At 42.6% G+C, this 17,840-nt stretch overlaps 1 protein-coding gene across 3 annotated transcripts in view; it reads right to left on the reverse strand.

Moving 5' to 3' along the window:
* Window positions 1-17,840, reverse strand: part of LOC147683295 (butyrophilin subfamily 1 member A1-like) — a 173,765-nt gene that overhangs the window by 121,674 nt on the left and 34,251 nt on the right. For all 3 annotated transcript variants that reach the window (XM_086943748.1, XM_086943747.1, XM_086943749.1), the window contains one exon: window positions 4,015-4,134. In XM_086943748.1, coding sequence (XP_086799874.1) covers window positions 4,015-4,134 — 120 coding nt within the window. The remainder of the gene's footprint in view (window positions 1-4,014; window positions 4,135-17,840) is intronic.

Genomic DNA, 17,840 nt, shown 5'->3' on the forward strand with positions numbered 1-17,840 from the left:
ATCCGTACAATTCTCAAAACATGAGTTTGTAAACGGATTGTATCCAACGGATAGGTTACCACATCACAGAATATTTGACAAATAACATAATCCTGGTATCAATCTCATATCTGTTAACAGTGGATGATCTAATAGAACGCTGCAAAAAATGGCCAATCATAATGACTCGGGCACTTCTCTGGCACGAGAGTGAAACCGAGTATTGTTGTCTCAAGACATATGATTCATGCATTACAGCCTCATAAGAACATGCTACACATACTCCACTATTAGCCAAGTGCTGCCAATTGGGATAAGCTGCTGTCCTGTTCATTTAGGCCATTTTTTATGGTATCCAAAAGGGACATCCATTTTGCTTCACGTGTGTTTAATACAGTCATCACATTACCCCCCCCCCCTCCTACCAAGGGTTACTTTTTCAACAACCAGCCACCTCAAATCACTTACTAAGTGGCCATTTTTTTGCCAGTGGTCTACCAAAGGTGCCCCTGTCACCTTGCATCTTATCCTACTGCTATGGGATGAGATCCTCGCTTTAACCTTTTGCTGAGTCTGGCCTACATAGATCTGTGCCCATGTAAACAGTAAGTGATTTGAGGTGGCAATATGTCAATCACCTGGGAGGCCCTCGCTCCCGAGCTCTGGCGGATTTGGCAAGGAGTTCTGGGACTATTGCCTCTCACATCACATATCGGTGACGGCTGAATATTTGCCGGGTCAGGCCAATCAGGTGACGGACTGGCACTCCAGGCACCTGAAAGATGCCAGTCAGTGGATGCCGGACATCCCGGTCTTCCAATGGCTGAACGCCCGCTGGGGTCAGTTTTCGGTGGATCTGTTTGCGTCCCGGCTGGACCACCAACTTCCAAGATTTTTCAGTTGGAGGCAGGAACTGCTCGCGGAGGCCACGGACGCCTTCCTCCAGGATTGGAGTCGGGAGAAGCCCTTTGCATTTCCTCCATTCTCGATGGTGTTGCGGACGGCGGCCCAGGTTCGCCGTCAGGAGGTGGAGATGGTGTTGGTTACACCGCTCTGGAGGTCTCAAGTTTGGTTTCTGGTTCTTCTGGAACTTTCTTGGGATTTTCCAATCCTACTCCCCCAGTTTCCTCACCTCTTGCTCAATCCGGATCGGGAGCCACATCCCCTCATCATTCAGGGCTCTCTCCGCCTCATGGCATGGAGGCTTTCCGGTGACGGTGGTCGCTCCTGGGCCTTTCGGGATCGGCTGAGGGCCTGCTATCCAAAGCCTGGGCTGATAGCACGGCGAAGCGCTACAAATCCGCTTGGCTTAAATGGATGCGTTGGTGTCTTCGAAGGGACCTGGATCCCGTGGTCGCAGGACTCGTTCCAATCTTAAATTTTTTAGCTGAATTGGCAACTAAGGGCCTGGCTTATAGGACAATTAATGCTATGCGTTCCGCAATCTCAGCGGGTCACCAACCTGTGGAGGGTTCCCCAGTGGCAGAACATCCCTTTGTTTGCAGGCTCTTGCGAGGTGTTGGTCTCTCTTTACCTCCGGAGCCCCGGTATTCGGTCCTTTGGGACATCAATATAGTCTTGAATCTGTTTCTGTCCTGGCAGTATAACGCATATTTGTCCCTGAAGGAGCTTTCAGCTAAGTTGGCTATGCTTCTGTGTTTGCTTTCTTGCCGGCGTGTGTCGGATGTGCCCCACCTTGGACGTTTCGGCGCAAGTTTTTTCCTCTGACGGGGTAACTTTTACGGTGGGGCTTCGTACAAAGTCTGCGTCACGTACTCTCGTACCCGGCCTTTGTGGACACTCCCAAGTTGTGCGTTGTGCAATGCTTGAAGGCTTATGAGGACATGACGTTGGATATCCGCCCTCCGGGCAAACAACAATTGCTAATTGCCCTGCGAAAACCACACAGAGCAGTCTCTTCCCCCACCATTGCAAGGTGGGTGCGTTGGGTCATGCAGGAGGCGGGCATTGATACTAAACATTTTGGAGCTCACTCTGCCAGGGGAGCCATGGCTTCTAAGGCGTTTTCGGTGGGAGCACGTTTGGAGGATTTAATGCGAGCAGCAGATTGGTCCTCGGATTCCACGTTTAAGAGGTTTTATTTTAAACCGGTGGTGGATCTAGCTCAATTGGTGGTGAGTAAGCTTTGAACTAGCATAATCCGAAGCCTCCGGTCCGGACATAGAATCGAAATTTGCCTAGCTTACGTTACGGTAAGTTTCAATTCTTTTAAGGACACAGAGGCGAGGATTATCCCACCCTGGAGTTCGACATGGCGAAACCGCCCGTATGTCAGTAAGTAAACTGTTTTCCATCTCTGCTTTTGTACATGTTCTGATGCCAGTCTTGATGATGTCCTCGGTTTGCATGCTGTCAGTGGGGTTGTGATGCTTCACTTACGCTGTCGTTTTTCCCGCTAGGAAATGACGGTTCCAAGCAAGACCAATGAGGAATGTGCGTAACCAGCGCGAAGAAAGAGGATGAAGTTTGAGGAAGGACTGGCTATCATACCTGGAGTGGACATAATAGAAGGACTAATGTTGGAAGGCTCATGGGAGCTGTAGTTCGGCCTGGACTTACAAAGTTTAGAAAGTCGTTTGTTTCTGATTTTTCTGCAGTTTAAACATGGATTGGAGCTTTTCTAAGGCTGCTGTGTTTTTTGTATATATAATAAAGCGAAGGAAGAAAAGCATAATCCTCGCCTCCGTGTCCTTAATAGAATTGAAACTTACCGTTACATAAGCTAGGCAAATTTTGATTCAATACCTTTTCTTTTAATCACATAAGCCACCTGTACCTTTGGTCCGCACACAAATACCATCATCTTTTCGTTTAAAATAACAATTGGCGTTTACACTCTGCACTAAAAGGCCTTTCACACTTAAATGCACCTCTTCTCTCCAATGTAGGAGTATTACCAAACCCCTAGTACACTTGTGCAACACTCTATACTGCAGCCTGAACAGTGGAATTTAGGATGGAGAATATCACGTAAATGGGCGTGGTAATACAAGTCGTCCTCTGAAGGAGAATCCTATACAGCCCCACCCTATACATGTGCCAATAAAATGACAATAGAAACATTAAGTACACAGTGGGGACCCAGGGAAGCAACAGGGAGGAAGGGGTTAAGGGTGGCTGCACGGTGGGACGGTAACTCAGTGAGAGAAACTGAGACAAAACCCAGCAAAAATGCTAATTATTTTCGAAAGGGGATGAGGCATAACATCCCGAGCTGCCAACTTTGGAACTGGGGAACCAGTTTCTAGTCTCAGCATTGGCTCTCCCCCATGCCTACAAAAAAAACTAGATGAAGCAGAGAAGGGCGGGTGGGGGAGCAAGATAAGCGATATAAAGCTGGGGTTTTTAAAAGCAGCGATACGGAATGCTACCAACAAGCTAGCCTGCAACATTCGCCTGCAGATCAACATGAATGAGCAGGGTGGAGTAGAAACTGGCAAGGACTGGTTGAGGAGGGAAGAAACAGGCATGAATGAAAGCTAGCCAAAACACAAACACTTACGTGAAATGCTCTTTCAGATAAAACAAAACAATAAATAATGCCCCATAGTCAGTAACTATAATGGGACAAGTGCAATGCTACAAGTAATGGGGGCCTGCTCAATGGGATGGAACAAACAACGAAAAAGGAGGGACATATAGAAAAAATAATCAATTAGAAGCAAGGATTTTTAAAGGACACTTAAACGCACAAATGTAGAGCAGTGGGCGGGCTGTAAGCAAGAAGAGTGAATACAACATGTCTCGAAGAAACAGCACCTGGGTTGCCTAGGCTCGACTTAACCCCTTCCATGCTCATGACGGAACGGTTCCGTCATGAGCGTAAAGTGGCCTGTGCTTATGACGGAACCGTTCCGTCATGGTTCCATAGGCCCAATGGAACGTTCAGCACCGGGGAAAAATTTGCGCAGCACAGAAGGGGTTACAAATGAAAGGGAGTCACTATCATCAAAACAAAAATGTATAGTATCAATACAATGGATAGGGTTCTGTTCTTTGTGGCCAACAACTTACTGGGATTGGTTCGAAGTCCAGCAAGAGTCCTTCTCTACGTTTCTGTTGAATCAGGATTTTCCGCTCCCGTTCACACGTGTGGGCTATGTGGTTTCCTGCTACCTCATTGTCCTCCAGGCCCTAAAAATGTAATTAAGTCAAGTCAATTTGTTTTAATTTCTAACTTTAAAATAAAAACAAAAACTAACTATCAACTTTATGAAAATAAATTACCTCAATGAAGTTAAACCATATAAACGATGAATGTAATGTAAAACTTGTAAATCTATTTATTGTATAATTATGCCTCTGATTTTTTTAGATTTACACACTTTTCATGATTTGTACATTTTGCAAGTGTACCATTGGAAAGCCACAATTGTCGTACATTCCCAGGCAACCCTCCGGTCCACTCCGCATACTCCATAGAAATGTCTGCACACTGGACAATCCTCTGCAGAGCACATGGTGGAATAATGTGCTCAAACACATTTTTTTAGGTCTCGCGACCTATCGATGCGCGCAAGCGCATCGAGCGGAGCGAGAATTCAAGTGGCGAAAATCATCGTCAAACCAAGGGCTTTCAGCCCCGCGGTTTTCATGCAGTTCACGTGAACCACGTGATTAAACATGCACGCGCATTCCCGGCCGCACAGCACATCAAAGGGCTTCTCCTCCCCTAATTACTCATGGCCGGCCGTACTTTCAGTTTCCCAAGCCCGCCCCCATCCGGCTTCCCTCCGCGCACCTGCCTGCCACACTTCTCCTCCCCTCGCTAGCATTCCCGCCACCCCACCAGGCTCTCCCGCCCCCATCCGGCTTCCCTCCACGCATCTCCTTTCACCATGCCTGCACTCTATACTGTTCAGCAAAACTACTCGTGCCTTGTTAGTCTGGGTTTTACCCACATCGCCCTCCTGCGCTTGTGGCCTTAAGCGTGACAGTGGTTTTAAGCAGCATGCTTGTATATCCCCCGCGGTTTCTTTTTTCATATGTATATTTCCTGCCGCGCCCCTCCTTTCACTCTCCCACTCGACCCTTGGTATATTTCCTGCCGCGCCCCCCCTTTCACTCTCCCACTCGGCCCTTGTTCGCGACTCCTCGAGCCTCTCAGCAGCGTTGACAGGAAGCTCTCGCAGCGCTTCACACCGTCGACATAACCGCCAGTGGTGGCCGTCCGCCATCACCGGCTATGGGCTCATTGTTGTTGTTGCTCACTTTGTTGTCATGTCGAACATTTTTAAGTTGCCAGCATACCATACTCGGGTACACGAACAGACGACTGCATGTGCTCAAACATCTTTGTTAATGCATTTGTTGGTGATTGAGAAGCGTGTATTACATACTTTAGTTGTGTGGTTCATTTTTTAAAATATTTTTTTTAAGTTTTCTTGAGGCAGATAATTTTGGGAATCGGAGCTAGCAAGCGCTAATGCGAACCACAGTTAAGCTTGCTTCCTTGTGCGTAGGAGACCAATCGAACTCTAATCATGGTGGTTTTAGGCAGTCGCCAAAGTTAATGTTCGCTCAGATGTGCACAGCAGTAATGACGTTGGAGATGGATTGGTGTCGCGGGCTGGCATGTGGCGACATGATGTCTGTGCCGTTTCACAACCCCACCCCCCCCACGCTTGCATTTCCCGTACTTGTTTTATGAGCTCTGTTGATCATCTGCTTTCCCTCGCCTGTGTTTTCAACACGCTCCTCCAGCCCCCCCCCATCTCTCTCCTCTCCATCCCCCTCCCCCTCCCCTCCCTTCTGTTCACTCACGGGGCTTGTGCGTTTAGAAAGAAGCCATCAGCCGTTTGAAAGCCCTGAAGCACATGTCTCGCCTGCAGGAAAATACGTGGTGATTTTTCCTTTACACCATTCCCTTTCTTTTGGTGGCTTCCAGCTTTTTATTCGGAACATCAATTTCTGATAATACATGCACCTTTATAATGTACTGCTCCGAGATCTGCTTCGTTTTAAAAATATTAGCTTTAGCATCTTAATGCACCCGTAATCATGCTTGCCCTGCTTGTTTTTATTTTTGATATTCAGCAACAAGCATTGGCTAAGTCTACAGGTTGGACAAACTTTCAACTGTAATGCCTTTTGAATTTGGCAATGCTTGCTTTTATGATGTGCCAGGCAGAACTCGTGTCATGTCGGATGTGCGTGTAATATTTGGAATAATGTGTTGGGAAGACTAACGTTATCAACAGCACCGGTAGCAGAACGTTCTGGCTTCTTGCCTGCAAATCATAAATCAAGGCAGTATTATTAACTCTGGCACATCTGTATAGTACTAGCTGCATAAACTAACGTTTTAGCAATGCCTCTTGTGTACTCGCGGGTTTGCATAGTCTGTTACGTTGTTTTAATAGGGGGCATGCTTTTTCGTGCAAAAATTTTACTCTTTGTGCAGAAATTTGTGTTGTCTTCCTGAATGCCATCTCCGTAGGGTGGTTTGTGTATTTTCGCCCCCATATTGGATCAGTGGCGATTGAAGGAAGTTGTATATTGCATTATCGGTTCATTTCAATCATGTGCACATCCCCCTTCACTTTTGGAACACCTTTGCGGAACCTCTACATGCTTAGAATAATTCCCTCGCCTGTGTTTTCAACCCGCTCCTCCACCCCCCCTCCCCATCTCTCTCCTCTCTATCCCCCTCCCCCTCCCCTCCCTTCTGTTCACTCACGGAGCTTGTGCGTTTAGAAAGAAGCCATCAGCCGTTTGAAAGCCCTGCAGCACATGTCTTGCCTGCAGGAAAATACGTGGTGATTTTTCCTTTACCTCATCCCCTTTCTTTTGCTGGCTTGCAGCTTTTTATTCGGAAAATTAATTTCTGATAATACATGCACCTTTATAATGTACTGCTCCGAGATCTGCTTCGTTTAAAAAATATTACCTTTACCATCTTAATGCACCCGTAATCATGCTTGCCCTGCTTGTTTTTATCTTTGATATTCAGCAACAAGCATTGGCTAAGTCTACAGGTTGGATACACTTTCAACTGTAATGCCTTTTGAATTTGCCAATGCTTGCTTTTATGATGTGCCAGGCAGAACTCGTGTCATGTCGGCTGTGCGTGTAATATTTGGAATAATGTGTTGGGAAGACTGTAACGTTATCAACAGCACCGGTAGCAGAACGTTCTGGCTTCTTGGCTGCAAATCATAAATCCAGGCAGTATTATTAACTCTGGCACATCTGTATAGTACTAGCTGCCTCTTGTGTACTCGCAGGTTTGCATAGTCTGTTACGTTGTTTTAATAGGGGGCATGCTTTTTCGTGCAAATAATTTAATCTTTGGGCCGAAATTTGTGTTGTCTTACTGAATGCCATCTCCGTAGGATGGTTTGTCTATTTTCGCCCCCATATTGGATCAGTGGCGATTGAAGGAAGTTGTACATTGCATTATCGGTTCATTTCAATCATGTGCACATCCCCATTCACTTTTGGAACACCTTTGCGGAAATTCGACATGCTTAGAATAATTTAAATGGTAACTTCACTTCCCAGGTCTGCAATGTGTTTTTTTGGTTTTTGTTTCTAGTTTTCAAATTTGCTCAGCTACTAAATACTGTGTACATCTTTTTTTGAATGGTAAAATAGCTCCTCCCCCTTGCTGTCTGTTCTTAGCTTTAGGTTAAACTCCCAAATCGTACAGAAGGCTCGTGGGTTTCACTGGTGGTGGTGCGAATAGATCTCGCAGTAGGAAAGTTGGAGCTATTGGTTTTGTAAATGACAAAGCCCTTTATGTTTTTAAAATGAAAACAAAAATAAAAGGCATTGTTATTTGCAATTGTAATAGCTCCAACTTTCCTACTGCGAGACCTATTAGCAACGCCAGTGCTTGTCTTTATTTCTTTCAGAAGAGAAAGAGTTAATTTGTGGACAAATTAAGGGTGTAGCCTTTTTTTACCACATGTGGTAGTCATTTGTAACTCTTGCTTATTGCAGGGAACACTTTCCAACAATGGAAACTACTTACAAACATTCTTATGCTGTTGGGTTTTTCTGCTGGTATGTTACTGGTGTATTGTTTTTATGATACGATGTGTGAATCTATTAATGTGTTGTGTGGTGTTTTTATGTTGTCAGAATGCTGTTTTGCTGTAATTTGTTGCTGCTTTGTATTGTGCTGTTGTGCAGTATAATTGTTGAGTTATTGGATTGCGCAATTTTTATCTTGTCTTGCATCGTAATGTATTGCTGTTATTTTGGTGGTATTAAAATGTGGTTTTGTTGTTGCTCAACTGCAGTATATCTGCTTAAATATGGGCGAATAGTCATGTTGAATATTACCATTGTGAAAACATTATCATGTATTACACTATTATTGGATTACATATATATCACAAGAATGTGTGGTCTGACCAATGAAATGGATAATAGTACCCACTTTGTTCATTCTAAGACAAGTGACTTATTTAACTAGCTCATTTTTAGCTTGGATCTTGCATATGCTAATGAATTACTGGCCATTCCTCTCTGTATGCCCATCACATTTAATGGGAGAGGGTTCACAACAACAATTGATTTTATATTGACTTCACGTTCTCATGAGCATTTGGTCGCAGCTTTCAATGTGGGTGTTTATATCTCCGGCGTCCCTTACTCTGTCAGGTATGTCAGAGAGGTATGCTGTAGCCAAACTATGGGCCGCCCGCAATTAAACTGAGCAAGCAGACCATTATGTTGGTGGTGTTTATACTCTGTCTCCGTTGCGACGAAGTATACACACCGCTAACCTATAAATTGGCCCCATAGTTCATATTAACTGTTGCACTTGAGTGGAAATCCAATTTTCTGGATTAAATAGGTAAAATCCCCTATGCAATACAGAGATCTGGTGAATATATTAGTCGACAGCCTGGAACAGAAAGAGAGAGAAGACTAGTATCACTAGGGTGCAACACTGGAATTTTCCGCGATGCAAATAGCAATAAGAGAACAAAGGCATTGCCCATGCTCTGACAGTCGATGTCCGGAGAATTGAAATAGCCAAGTGAATGAAGGTTCCCATTGCTCACTCCTCAACTTTTCAAGGGAGGGAGGAAGACTGTAGTGAGCAAGAGAAGGGGTCTGCAAATTAGGCACATTGTTAGCAAACTTGCAGGTTGGAGTTATTTGAAATGGCTAAATGGCAGTCCAGGAGAAAATTGAGCGACATGGGAGTCACATATGGTGGAGAAGTGTGGCTCACTGGTTAGAGGAGGCAGACCTGGAAGCAGAGGTCAGCCCGGGACCAGGGTTCAATTCCTGGCTCGGCGGGGTCTTGAGTCCTAAAATTTCCATGGACTCGACAATTCTCGCTCCGGTGCCTACTCGATTCACGGGTTCACACTTTGCGATTCTGGGCAATAGCTTACTTAATCTCCACAACGGCCCCTCGCGGCGGGATGCCTGGCTTTCACCTTGCGGATACCCTGCCGGGGTTATCTCACAGGGGAATACCAGGACGGGTTCCCTATCAAGCACTTAGAAACCGCTCGGTGATTTGCGCTATATAAATTCCTGTACATTTACATTTACATATGATGTGGTGGGTAGTTAAAGTTTTCTAGTACCAAGAGTAAAGAGGTAAAAAAATGCTGACCATGAAAGAGAAGATCAGAAACTCTCCAACAGATAAATAAAGTAAAGGGAACAGAGTTCAACTAGGTTGTTATCCTTGCCAATACCCTTTGGGCACGTTCCAATTAAATGGTGTCATGCACCCTGTAAGCATAGGTCTAAGCTGGTGTAAGAATCCAGTAGAAGCTTGTATTAAAAGTAGTTTATTGACAGCACAGCATCAGGTACAAGTACAGCAGTATCCAAGTAATAACTGACAGAGAAGGGCAGAATGCTACATTAGCAAAGCTCTGTTCAGAACAAAGAATGCATGGCAAGGCAATGCGCAGCGCATCCAGTTAAAGAGGCAAGACAGAATATAACACATCTCCCTCTTTAAATAATAGACAAACAAAGAAAATACATTAAATAAAATCCTGAAGAGAAATAGGTCTCCTTCTGATACGCGAATCATCTTTGACCCTGGAAGCCACAGAGTCAGGGAAAGAGGAAAAGCTAGAATCAACATTTAAGTTATCATTCTGAACATTTTGCAAAGGACATTTAGCAACCTTGCTAATATTCCAAACTTTGCCATCTTGGGTGATGACTGAATTGCTGAAAACCCTTTTAACTTGAATAGGTCTGCCAAATTTACTCAAACCCTTACTAACCATGAAAGGTTTCTGAATTCTGACCCAATCACCAACACACAAACCATGCTCCTTAGTCCTCCATCTTCGATTGTACCACTCAGCCGATTTAGCTTGTTTGCTAACCACTTTATCTGCAACCTTCTGAATATCAACCACAACTTCACCCAAAAACTTGCATTTCTCCTTAAACCACCAAGGGCAAACACTTGAAGCAGGATCCCTGCCCTTAAGCAGTTTAAAAGGACTCACTTCTGTTGTAGTATGAGGAGTAATACGATACATCCACAATTTTTCCCTTAACACATTCAACCAGTTACCCTTTTCCTTAATGGCATCAGCCACAAAACCCTTCAACACACGATTGAAGCGCTCAACCTGTCCATTCTCGTGTGGTTCATACAAGGAAGTGCGAATATGTTTAACATTGCAAGAACGCAAGAAAGATTGCATCTCGGATGAAACTAACTGCACACCATTATCAGAAACCAGAACAGCAGGACAACCTTCCCTTGCAAAAACTTCCTTGAAAAATGAAATGACCACTTCAGAAGTAACCTTAGCAACAAACCTTACTTCTGGCCATTTGGAATGATAATCTATCATAACTAATGCAAAACGTGAGGTCTCCGGAAGAATATGGAAAGGGCCCGAGATGTCAAACGCTAATTTGCTCCACGGTAATACTGGCCACTCAACAGTTTTAAGGGGTGGAACATGCAACCTTAACATTTTGTCCTTAGCACAACAGTCAGAACACTCCCTAACAGTCCGGTCAATGAAACGGTCCATCCCTGGCCAACAAAAATTTAGCCTGATCAACCGCTTCATGGCCGAGATCCCAGGATGCGTTTTGTGCGCCAACTTAAGAATGAGCTCCTTAACACCACTAGGCGGAATACATTTGTCAGACTTGAACACAAAATCACCTTCAAAATGTAACTCATCAGCCACATTGTAAAATGGAAGTAAATCATCCCTGACGTTAGTTTTGTTTGGCCAACCCTCCAACACAAACTTTTTCAAAAACACAAACCTCTCATCCTTAACCTGACACTCCAACCAAAACTGTTCAGATATGTCCTGATATTGAGGAGAAACAACATCCGATAAACATAAGACAAAATCTAACTCCCTCAAAACATTGACCGTGTCATCTTTACTATCACACGGAAGACGTGACAGACAGTCGGCTGTAACATTTTTTTTTCCAGGAATATACTCAACTGTAAAATTATACTCCTGCAACTTGGAAGCTAAACGCGCAATCCTTGCCGTAGCATTCCAACCACCACCAACCGATAAAATATTTACAAGGGGCTTATGGTCTGTTCTGAGAACAAATTTGCTCCCCCAAATATAAATTCTGTAGTGTTCTATGGCCCAAACACACGACAACAGCTCCCGCTCTATGACGCATACCTTCGTTCCGTTTCACTCAAGGTCCTCGAAGAAAATGCCACAATCCATTCAAGCACACCATCAGTCTGAGATAGCACACACCCTAGGCCATACAAACTCGCATCTGTTGTGATAATACATTTCCTACCCATCCTAAATGGTTTCAGAGTAGGAGAATTAACAATTTCATTTTTGATGTCAACAAAAGCTTTTTCCTGTTCAGAACCCCAAAGAAATTCATTGTTTTGTCTTAGCAATTTTCTTAACGGTTCCATCTTTGTGGCAAAGTTGACCACGAATTTACTATAGTACTCACACATGCCAGAAAAAGAAAGAAGTTGTTCCTTGTTGGCTGGAGAAGGAGCTTTGAGAATAGCCTCAACATTGGATCTTTTAGGAACTAACCCTTCCCCTGACAATGTGTGTCCCAAATATTCAACTGATTTTTTGAACAAATTGCACTTGTGTGCTTTAAGAGCGAGACCAAAACTCTCCAGTCTACTACATACCACATCCAAATGTGAAACATGCTCTTCATCATTCTTAGAAAATATTAAAATGTCGTCTTGAAAGCACTTTACAAACATATCAAGGTCCCTAAAAATATGGAACATTACACGTTGAAAAACTGAGGCTGCGGATGCCAATCCGAACAGCATCCTTTTGTATTGAAACAAACCCATAGGGGTGATGAATGCTGTATATTTCTTGGAATCTTCAGTCAGCTCAATTTGATGGTACGCAGATCTAAGGTCCAATGTGGAAAAGATTTGCGCACCATCAAAAAGGGAAACAAGCTCATTAATATTTGGCAGGGGATGGCAGTCAATGATTATGTTAGAATTTAGAGCCCTCAAATCAACACAGACTCTTAAAGACTGGTCAGGTTTCCGCACTAGAACAATGGGCGAAACCCATTCCGCAGATTCAATAGGCTCAATAATATTATCTTTAAGTAAATCATCAAGCATTTTCTTCAACTCATCCCTGACATTTAATGGAACCCCTCTTAACCTTTGTTTGACAGGAAGGGCACCTTCCTTCAATCTTATCTTATGTGCGAAATTCTTTAACTTCCCTAACTGATCAGTGAAAACTCTATCAAACTTTTTGCTCCAATACGAAATGTCACTTCTCTCTCCCACACTAGAGCAAATGGAACTGATCATTTCTTGATCACTGCACATAGAAATAGGATCCTTGGCCCGTGGATTTAGTTTAATGCCAAGCTCCCATTGGTCTTGCCAACCCAACACATTTATACCTTTCACAGCAATATATAATTTGATTTGGGCAACTCTGCCTCTGAAGGTTAACGGAACCTTAAGAAAGCCTTCAATGTCAATCAAGTATCCATTAAAGCCTTCTGCTAAAATGTCTGATGGTTGTAGATTGATTAAATCACAAACACCACTTAACTTTTCATTGTAGTAATCTCTAGTAATGATGGTCCACGGAGAACCAGAATCCACCATAAGTTCAATAGCAACTGAGAAAACATGAAAAATGCACTTTGGGGACTTCTTGCTTGTAACCAATACACATCCACTCTGAACAATCGAAACAACAAAACCCCTCTCAGGATCTTGTTTTGCCTCCTCCAACTCACTAACAGAGGAAACTTTTGTGGGTGTAATGGTGTTAGAAGGCGGACGTGATGGTGGTCCTGTACGCCATTGTGCATTGTAACGTTTTTCCTTACAAACACTGCCAAAATGTCCCACTCTACCACAAACATTACATGTTTTGTTCATGGCAGGACATCCTTGAAATGACGCAATATGAGACTTGCTACCACACCTAAAACATGACAATGCATTATTTGCAACATCGATCTCCTATTGTTAGTGTTAAAAGTATTCCTATACCTTGGTTGAGTAGAAATTGAATTTTTTCCATCCCACTTAGATCTAACTACACATACCTCGTCTTCAGTGATAGTATTACTAGAATTAGAACTCTGTTTATCCACTATACCCATCCATTTCTCAGACATTTCTGTTGATTTAGCAATAGCAATAGTTTCTTCCAAATTGGGATCACCAATACACCATAATTTATCTTGAACTTTTTTGTTTTTAACATGCACGATGATTTGATCACGGATCATTTCATCAGTCATTGCACCAAAATTGCAGTACAATGTTAAAGATCTTAAGGCAGTGAGGAAGTCATCAAATGACTCTTCTTGTTTTTGAGCCATAGTATAAAATTTAAAGCGATTCAAAGCAATATTGGCTGTAGGTTTAAATCTCTTTTCCAACCTACTGAGAGCTTCCGTATATACATTTAAGGAGTCACCACTACCTGAGGCAACAGCAATTTGGGGTAAAGTCCTAAAAACTTCTTGGCCCTCCGAGCCAAGGCAATGTAACAGGATACTTTTTTTCCTTTCGGACCCCATGCGTTCCCCATCAATAGCCTTCATGTAATTGAAGAGCTCCTCCTTCCATCTAGACCAAGGCATAGGAGGATCGCCTTTCACCTGTAAAAACTTAGCTGGGGGATCGAACTGCATTTTAAGGAAATTGCAAAAAATTATAGGTACCAAATAATTACTTACAGTATAATCACTTAAGAAGTTCAAAATAAAAAAAATAAAAATCACTCCATTGCCCCAACTGAAAGTGAAAAAATTCAGCTTGAAATGTAAACCGAAAATACTCTTACAATACATTCAATCATAAAGCTGAAGAATAAAAAAAACACTTGTACATAAAAGAAAAACAAAATTAAAGCATTCAGTATCAAATATCAGAATCCCCTTGTGTAAACACTCTTGAAAACGATGTCCAATGTGCACTGTAACTAAATGCAAAATGAGAACTGAGTTCCAGTCTTGAAGTACACTGTGCGTTTGTAATGTTCAAAATTTTCTTAAAAACACTTAAAGTAGCTTAATAAAACAGACCAAAAACAAGCGCTAATAAAAGTTGAAACGTACACTGCGCCTGAAGTAAATTCTTCAAAACACGAAGAAATCCCTTTTTCCTTGTGGCTGCCGATGAAAGCCTCTCCGTGTTATGGTTGCTTGGAAACGCTTATAAACAAAATGGCGGCACGCAACGTAGTTCACGTCAAAACGCGATGACGAAAATACGTCCAAGCGCGATGACACATACACAGAAACCAGGCTCCCAGCTGACGCGCGAACTTCAAGGTGACGTGTGAAAGGCTACACGATGTCACAGAGTCCTTCAGGCGGAGTTCGGGAGGAGAACTTGACAGAAGAATATAGGCGGCAGAGAGATTCCGGCTTGCAACGTAGAAACAACGCGTTGCTTAGAGACAGGTGAGGCACAGTGATGCTTCCAGGAACAAACAGTTGCTGGGCAACCAATGAGGCGCTGTGACGCTTCCGAAGACAGCCAGATGCTCGCAGGAAGAAAAACAGTCAAACTTGAAAGATGCAAATGCCCAAAAACACATAAAAGGTGCTTCAAAACTCCGAAATTCAGGAGTATTGCAGGAAAAACAAGTTCAAAGCAAGTTAAAGATAATCCAGGTATTTTAAGAAAAAGGCAGTAATCCAAAACGTACCAAAATAGTAAAAGTCTCCCAAAATTTCATAAAAGGGTCCAAAACTCCGCTCCTGTGCTGTAGATGGCTGGAGTAGCTTTATCCTCGTCGCCAATTTTGTAAGAATCCAGTAGAAGCTTGTATTAAAAGTAGTTTATTGACAGCACAGCATCAGGTACAAGTACAGCAGTATCCAAGTAATAACTGACAGAGAAGGGCAGAATGCTACATTAGCAAAGCTCTGTTCAGAACAAAGAATGCATGGCAAGGCAATGCGCAGCGCATGCAGTTAAAGAGGCAAGACAGAATATAACAGCTGGACTCTTCACTTTGCCACACAAGCCTTCAGTACAAGAGTTCAAATTAATGGCAGAGCAACATTAGAACGGGCAAGACATCATTAGGATTGGGAGATGGATATCGAAAAGTTATAGAACTCATGTGATGCTAAAGAGCAGGTAACAAATGGGAATTTGCCCACAAGTACTGCTCCGACTCAACCCATTTTTGGAGGGCGCCAGAAGGAAGGAATAGCATTGATTTGGGTTGCTGGGCATTCCCACATCATCAAGGCAAAGCCGTCTCTAGCCATACATAACTAGAGCAAAGGTCTCGGGCTTACACATGCTCCACTACAATGAATATGGAAGGCCATCTGAAGGGTTGCTCAGTTTTAGTAATGTGACAGTCCACTGATACCGATCATAAATGTTGAGTTACAACCATGCTGGATCTACCTGTGTTTTTTTCCCTTGAATTAAATTCTCTGCCTTTTAACTCCAATAAGACTTGTGTTGTCGTCATTACAAATAGTAAGTCATTGGGCAGCTTGCGACACAAATGTGCAGGGTGTGAACTGAACAGAATGAATTTCTAAAAAGACATCACAAAAACTCCCCAACCAGTTATTTGTGAATTTGTGTGTTTAAGAAGGCTGTCGCTTTTAAAGAGCAATACTGTGTGAAAAGAAGGGAGAGAATGAGAAAAAGAAGATAAAGAAGAGTGGAAAGAAAGTGAAAAGAGAATCTTGATTGATTGCCTCCATCTTCCACCCAACACACTGCCTGCCCTTTTATTTTAGTCCTGGGAGTTTCTTTTCATCCCTGCTTTCTCCATTTGTCACTGTTTCCCATCTTTCTCTTCCTGTTTCTTCCCACCTTTTGTGTTTCTCTCTCTCTCTTGCTCTGGGTCAAAGCAGATGAAGAAAACAATTAAGTGCCAGTCCTTATAAATTAATGCCTGGAACTACCAGCTCAAAGTAAGCACTTCCTAAAACCCTTATCTTTAGCTTGTCACCATATCCAACTGTATAGCAAAGAAGCTCTGTCACAAGGCAACAGTCAGTCATACCATCATATAATTACAAATATAGAACAAATGCAGTCCGTAAATCATTCATTATACAAGCACTCCTAGGAGCTTAGCTAGGATTATCAAAGTGAAAAAACTTCGCCCCCAGGATTTGCCATAGGGCGTGACCAAAACCAAAGCCCTTGCTTACTGCGAACATCTGAAACGCAATGCCTTTTTTACAGGCTTCGACACAGTGCAGTACCAATCCAACCCTAGAGACCTACTGCGTAAAGCATACGTTTTCCCAAAAGGCAATAATCAGTCAAGAATTTACAAATTACAGGCTTAAATAGTATTATAATACATGGGATTCTGCAATCCCTGTATAAATGCACTTCTTTAATTTTTATATAATTGGCGACTAGTGACACACTCAGTCGCTGATTATAAAAAAAAGATGTCATAACTCAACTGTAATAAGTTATTGTATTTGGATTCTAATGTCACAATACCTGCTGCCAGCAGCTGAGGTAAAAGGCAGGTCAGGTCACGGAGCAGCTGTTTAAATCAACTAAAATGAAACGTTGCTTTGCTTTCTTCTGCTCTATTTTTTCTAGCTTACAGTGAGTAGCAGAAAGAATATGATAATTTTTTGGCATTCCTTAATTATAGAAAAGTGTGAACATTTCTGCATGTTCCTACAAATTCTGAGTTACTGTAGCTTTATAAACAAAACAGACTTGTATTGAACCGTTTCTATATCTTTTTGCAACAAATATCAAACAGGTTTTTTATGTGTTTAATTAAGCACTAGAGGTTCTATTTTTCTACTTCCATATTTGCAAACATGGTCTCAATTTCTGAAAGAGCTACGCACAAAAGTGTTATAAGTGGTTTGTGTGATAGGTGATGGTTTGACCATTATTATATGGAGTAAACTACATTCTGTTGCACCTGATAAGTGTAAAGCAAGACATCTCAGAGTTCCATAACATTATAAATAACTCGGTCTTTGGCCTAGTTCCTCTATATAGTTATGGAACGCCTCTTTGACTTGCAATATACTTATGTACGGCAGGAGGTACTTTAGCTTTATACCATATAACACCCCCGGGACGTGTCATAGGGGTTAACCATTAACAAAACCCTTTCTACTATGATAATCTGTGAGGTTTAATGAAATAAAATATCTTTCCCAAGAGTTTAACTATGTGCCATAACCAGCCACCCTTCAATTCCTATTGGCTTTACTATGTGCTTTTTCACAAAACATTTTAGGCACACCTCCTAACTTTTCCTGATAAATCAAGCAGACGAATGGCATCTGGTGTAACATCTCAGAATAACCCAATCAAGTTTATAGCTTTTACCATTGACTTTTCACCATCACCACGCTGAGGCCTCCTATTTTGAACATTGGCTTTCCACAAGACA

This window comes from Lissotriton vulgaris, chromosome 11, assembly GCF_964263255.1.
Source record: "Lissotriton vulgaris chromosome 11, aLisVul1.2, whole genome shotgun sequence".
Classification (NCBI taxonomy): Eukaryota; Metazoa; Chordata; class Amphibia; order Caudata; family Salamandridae; genus Lissotriton; species Lissotriton vulgaris.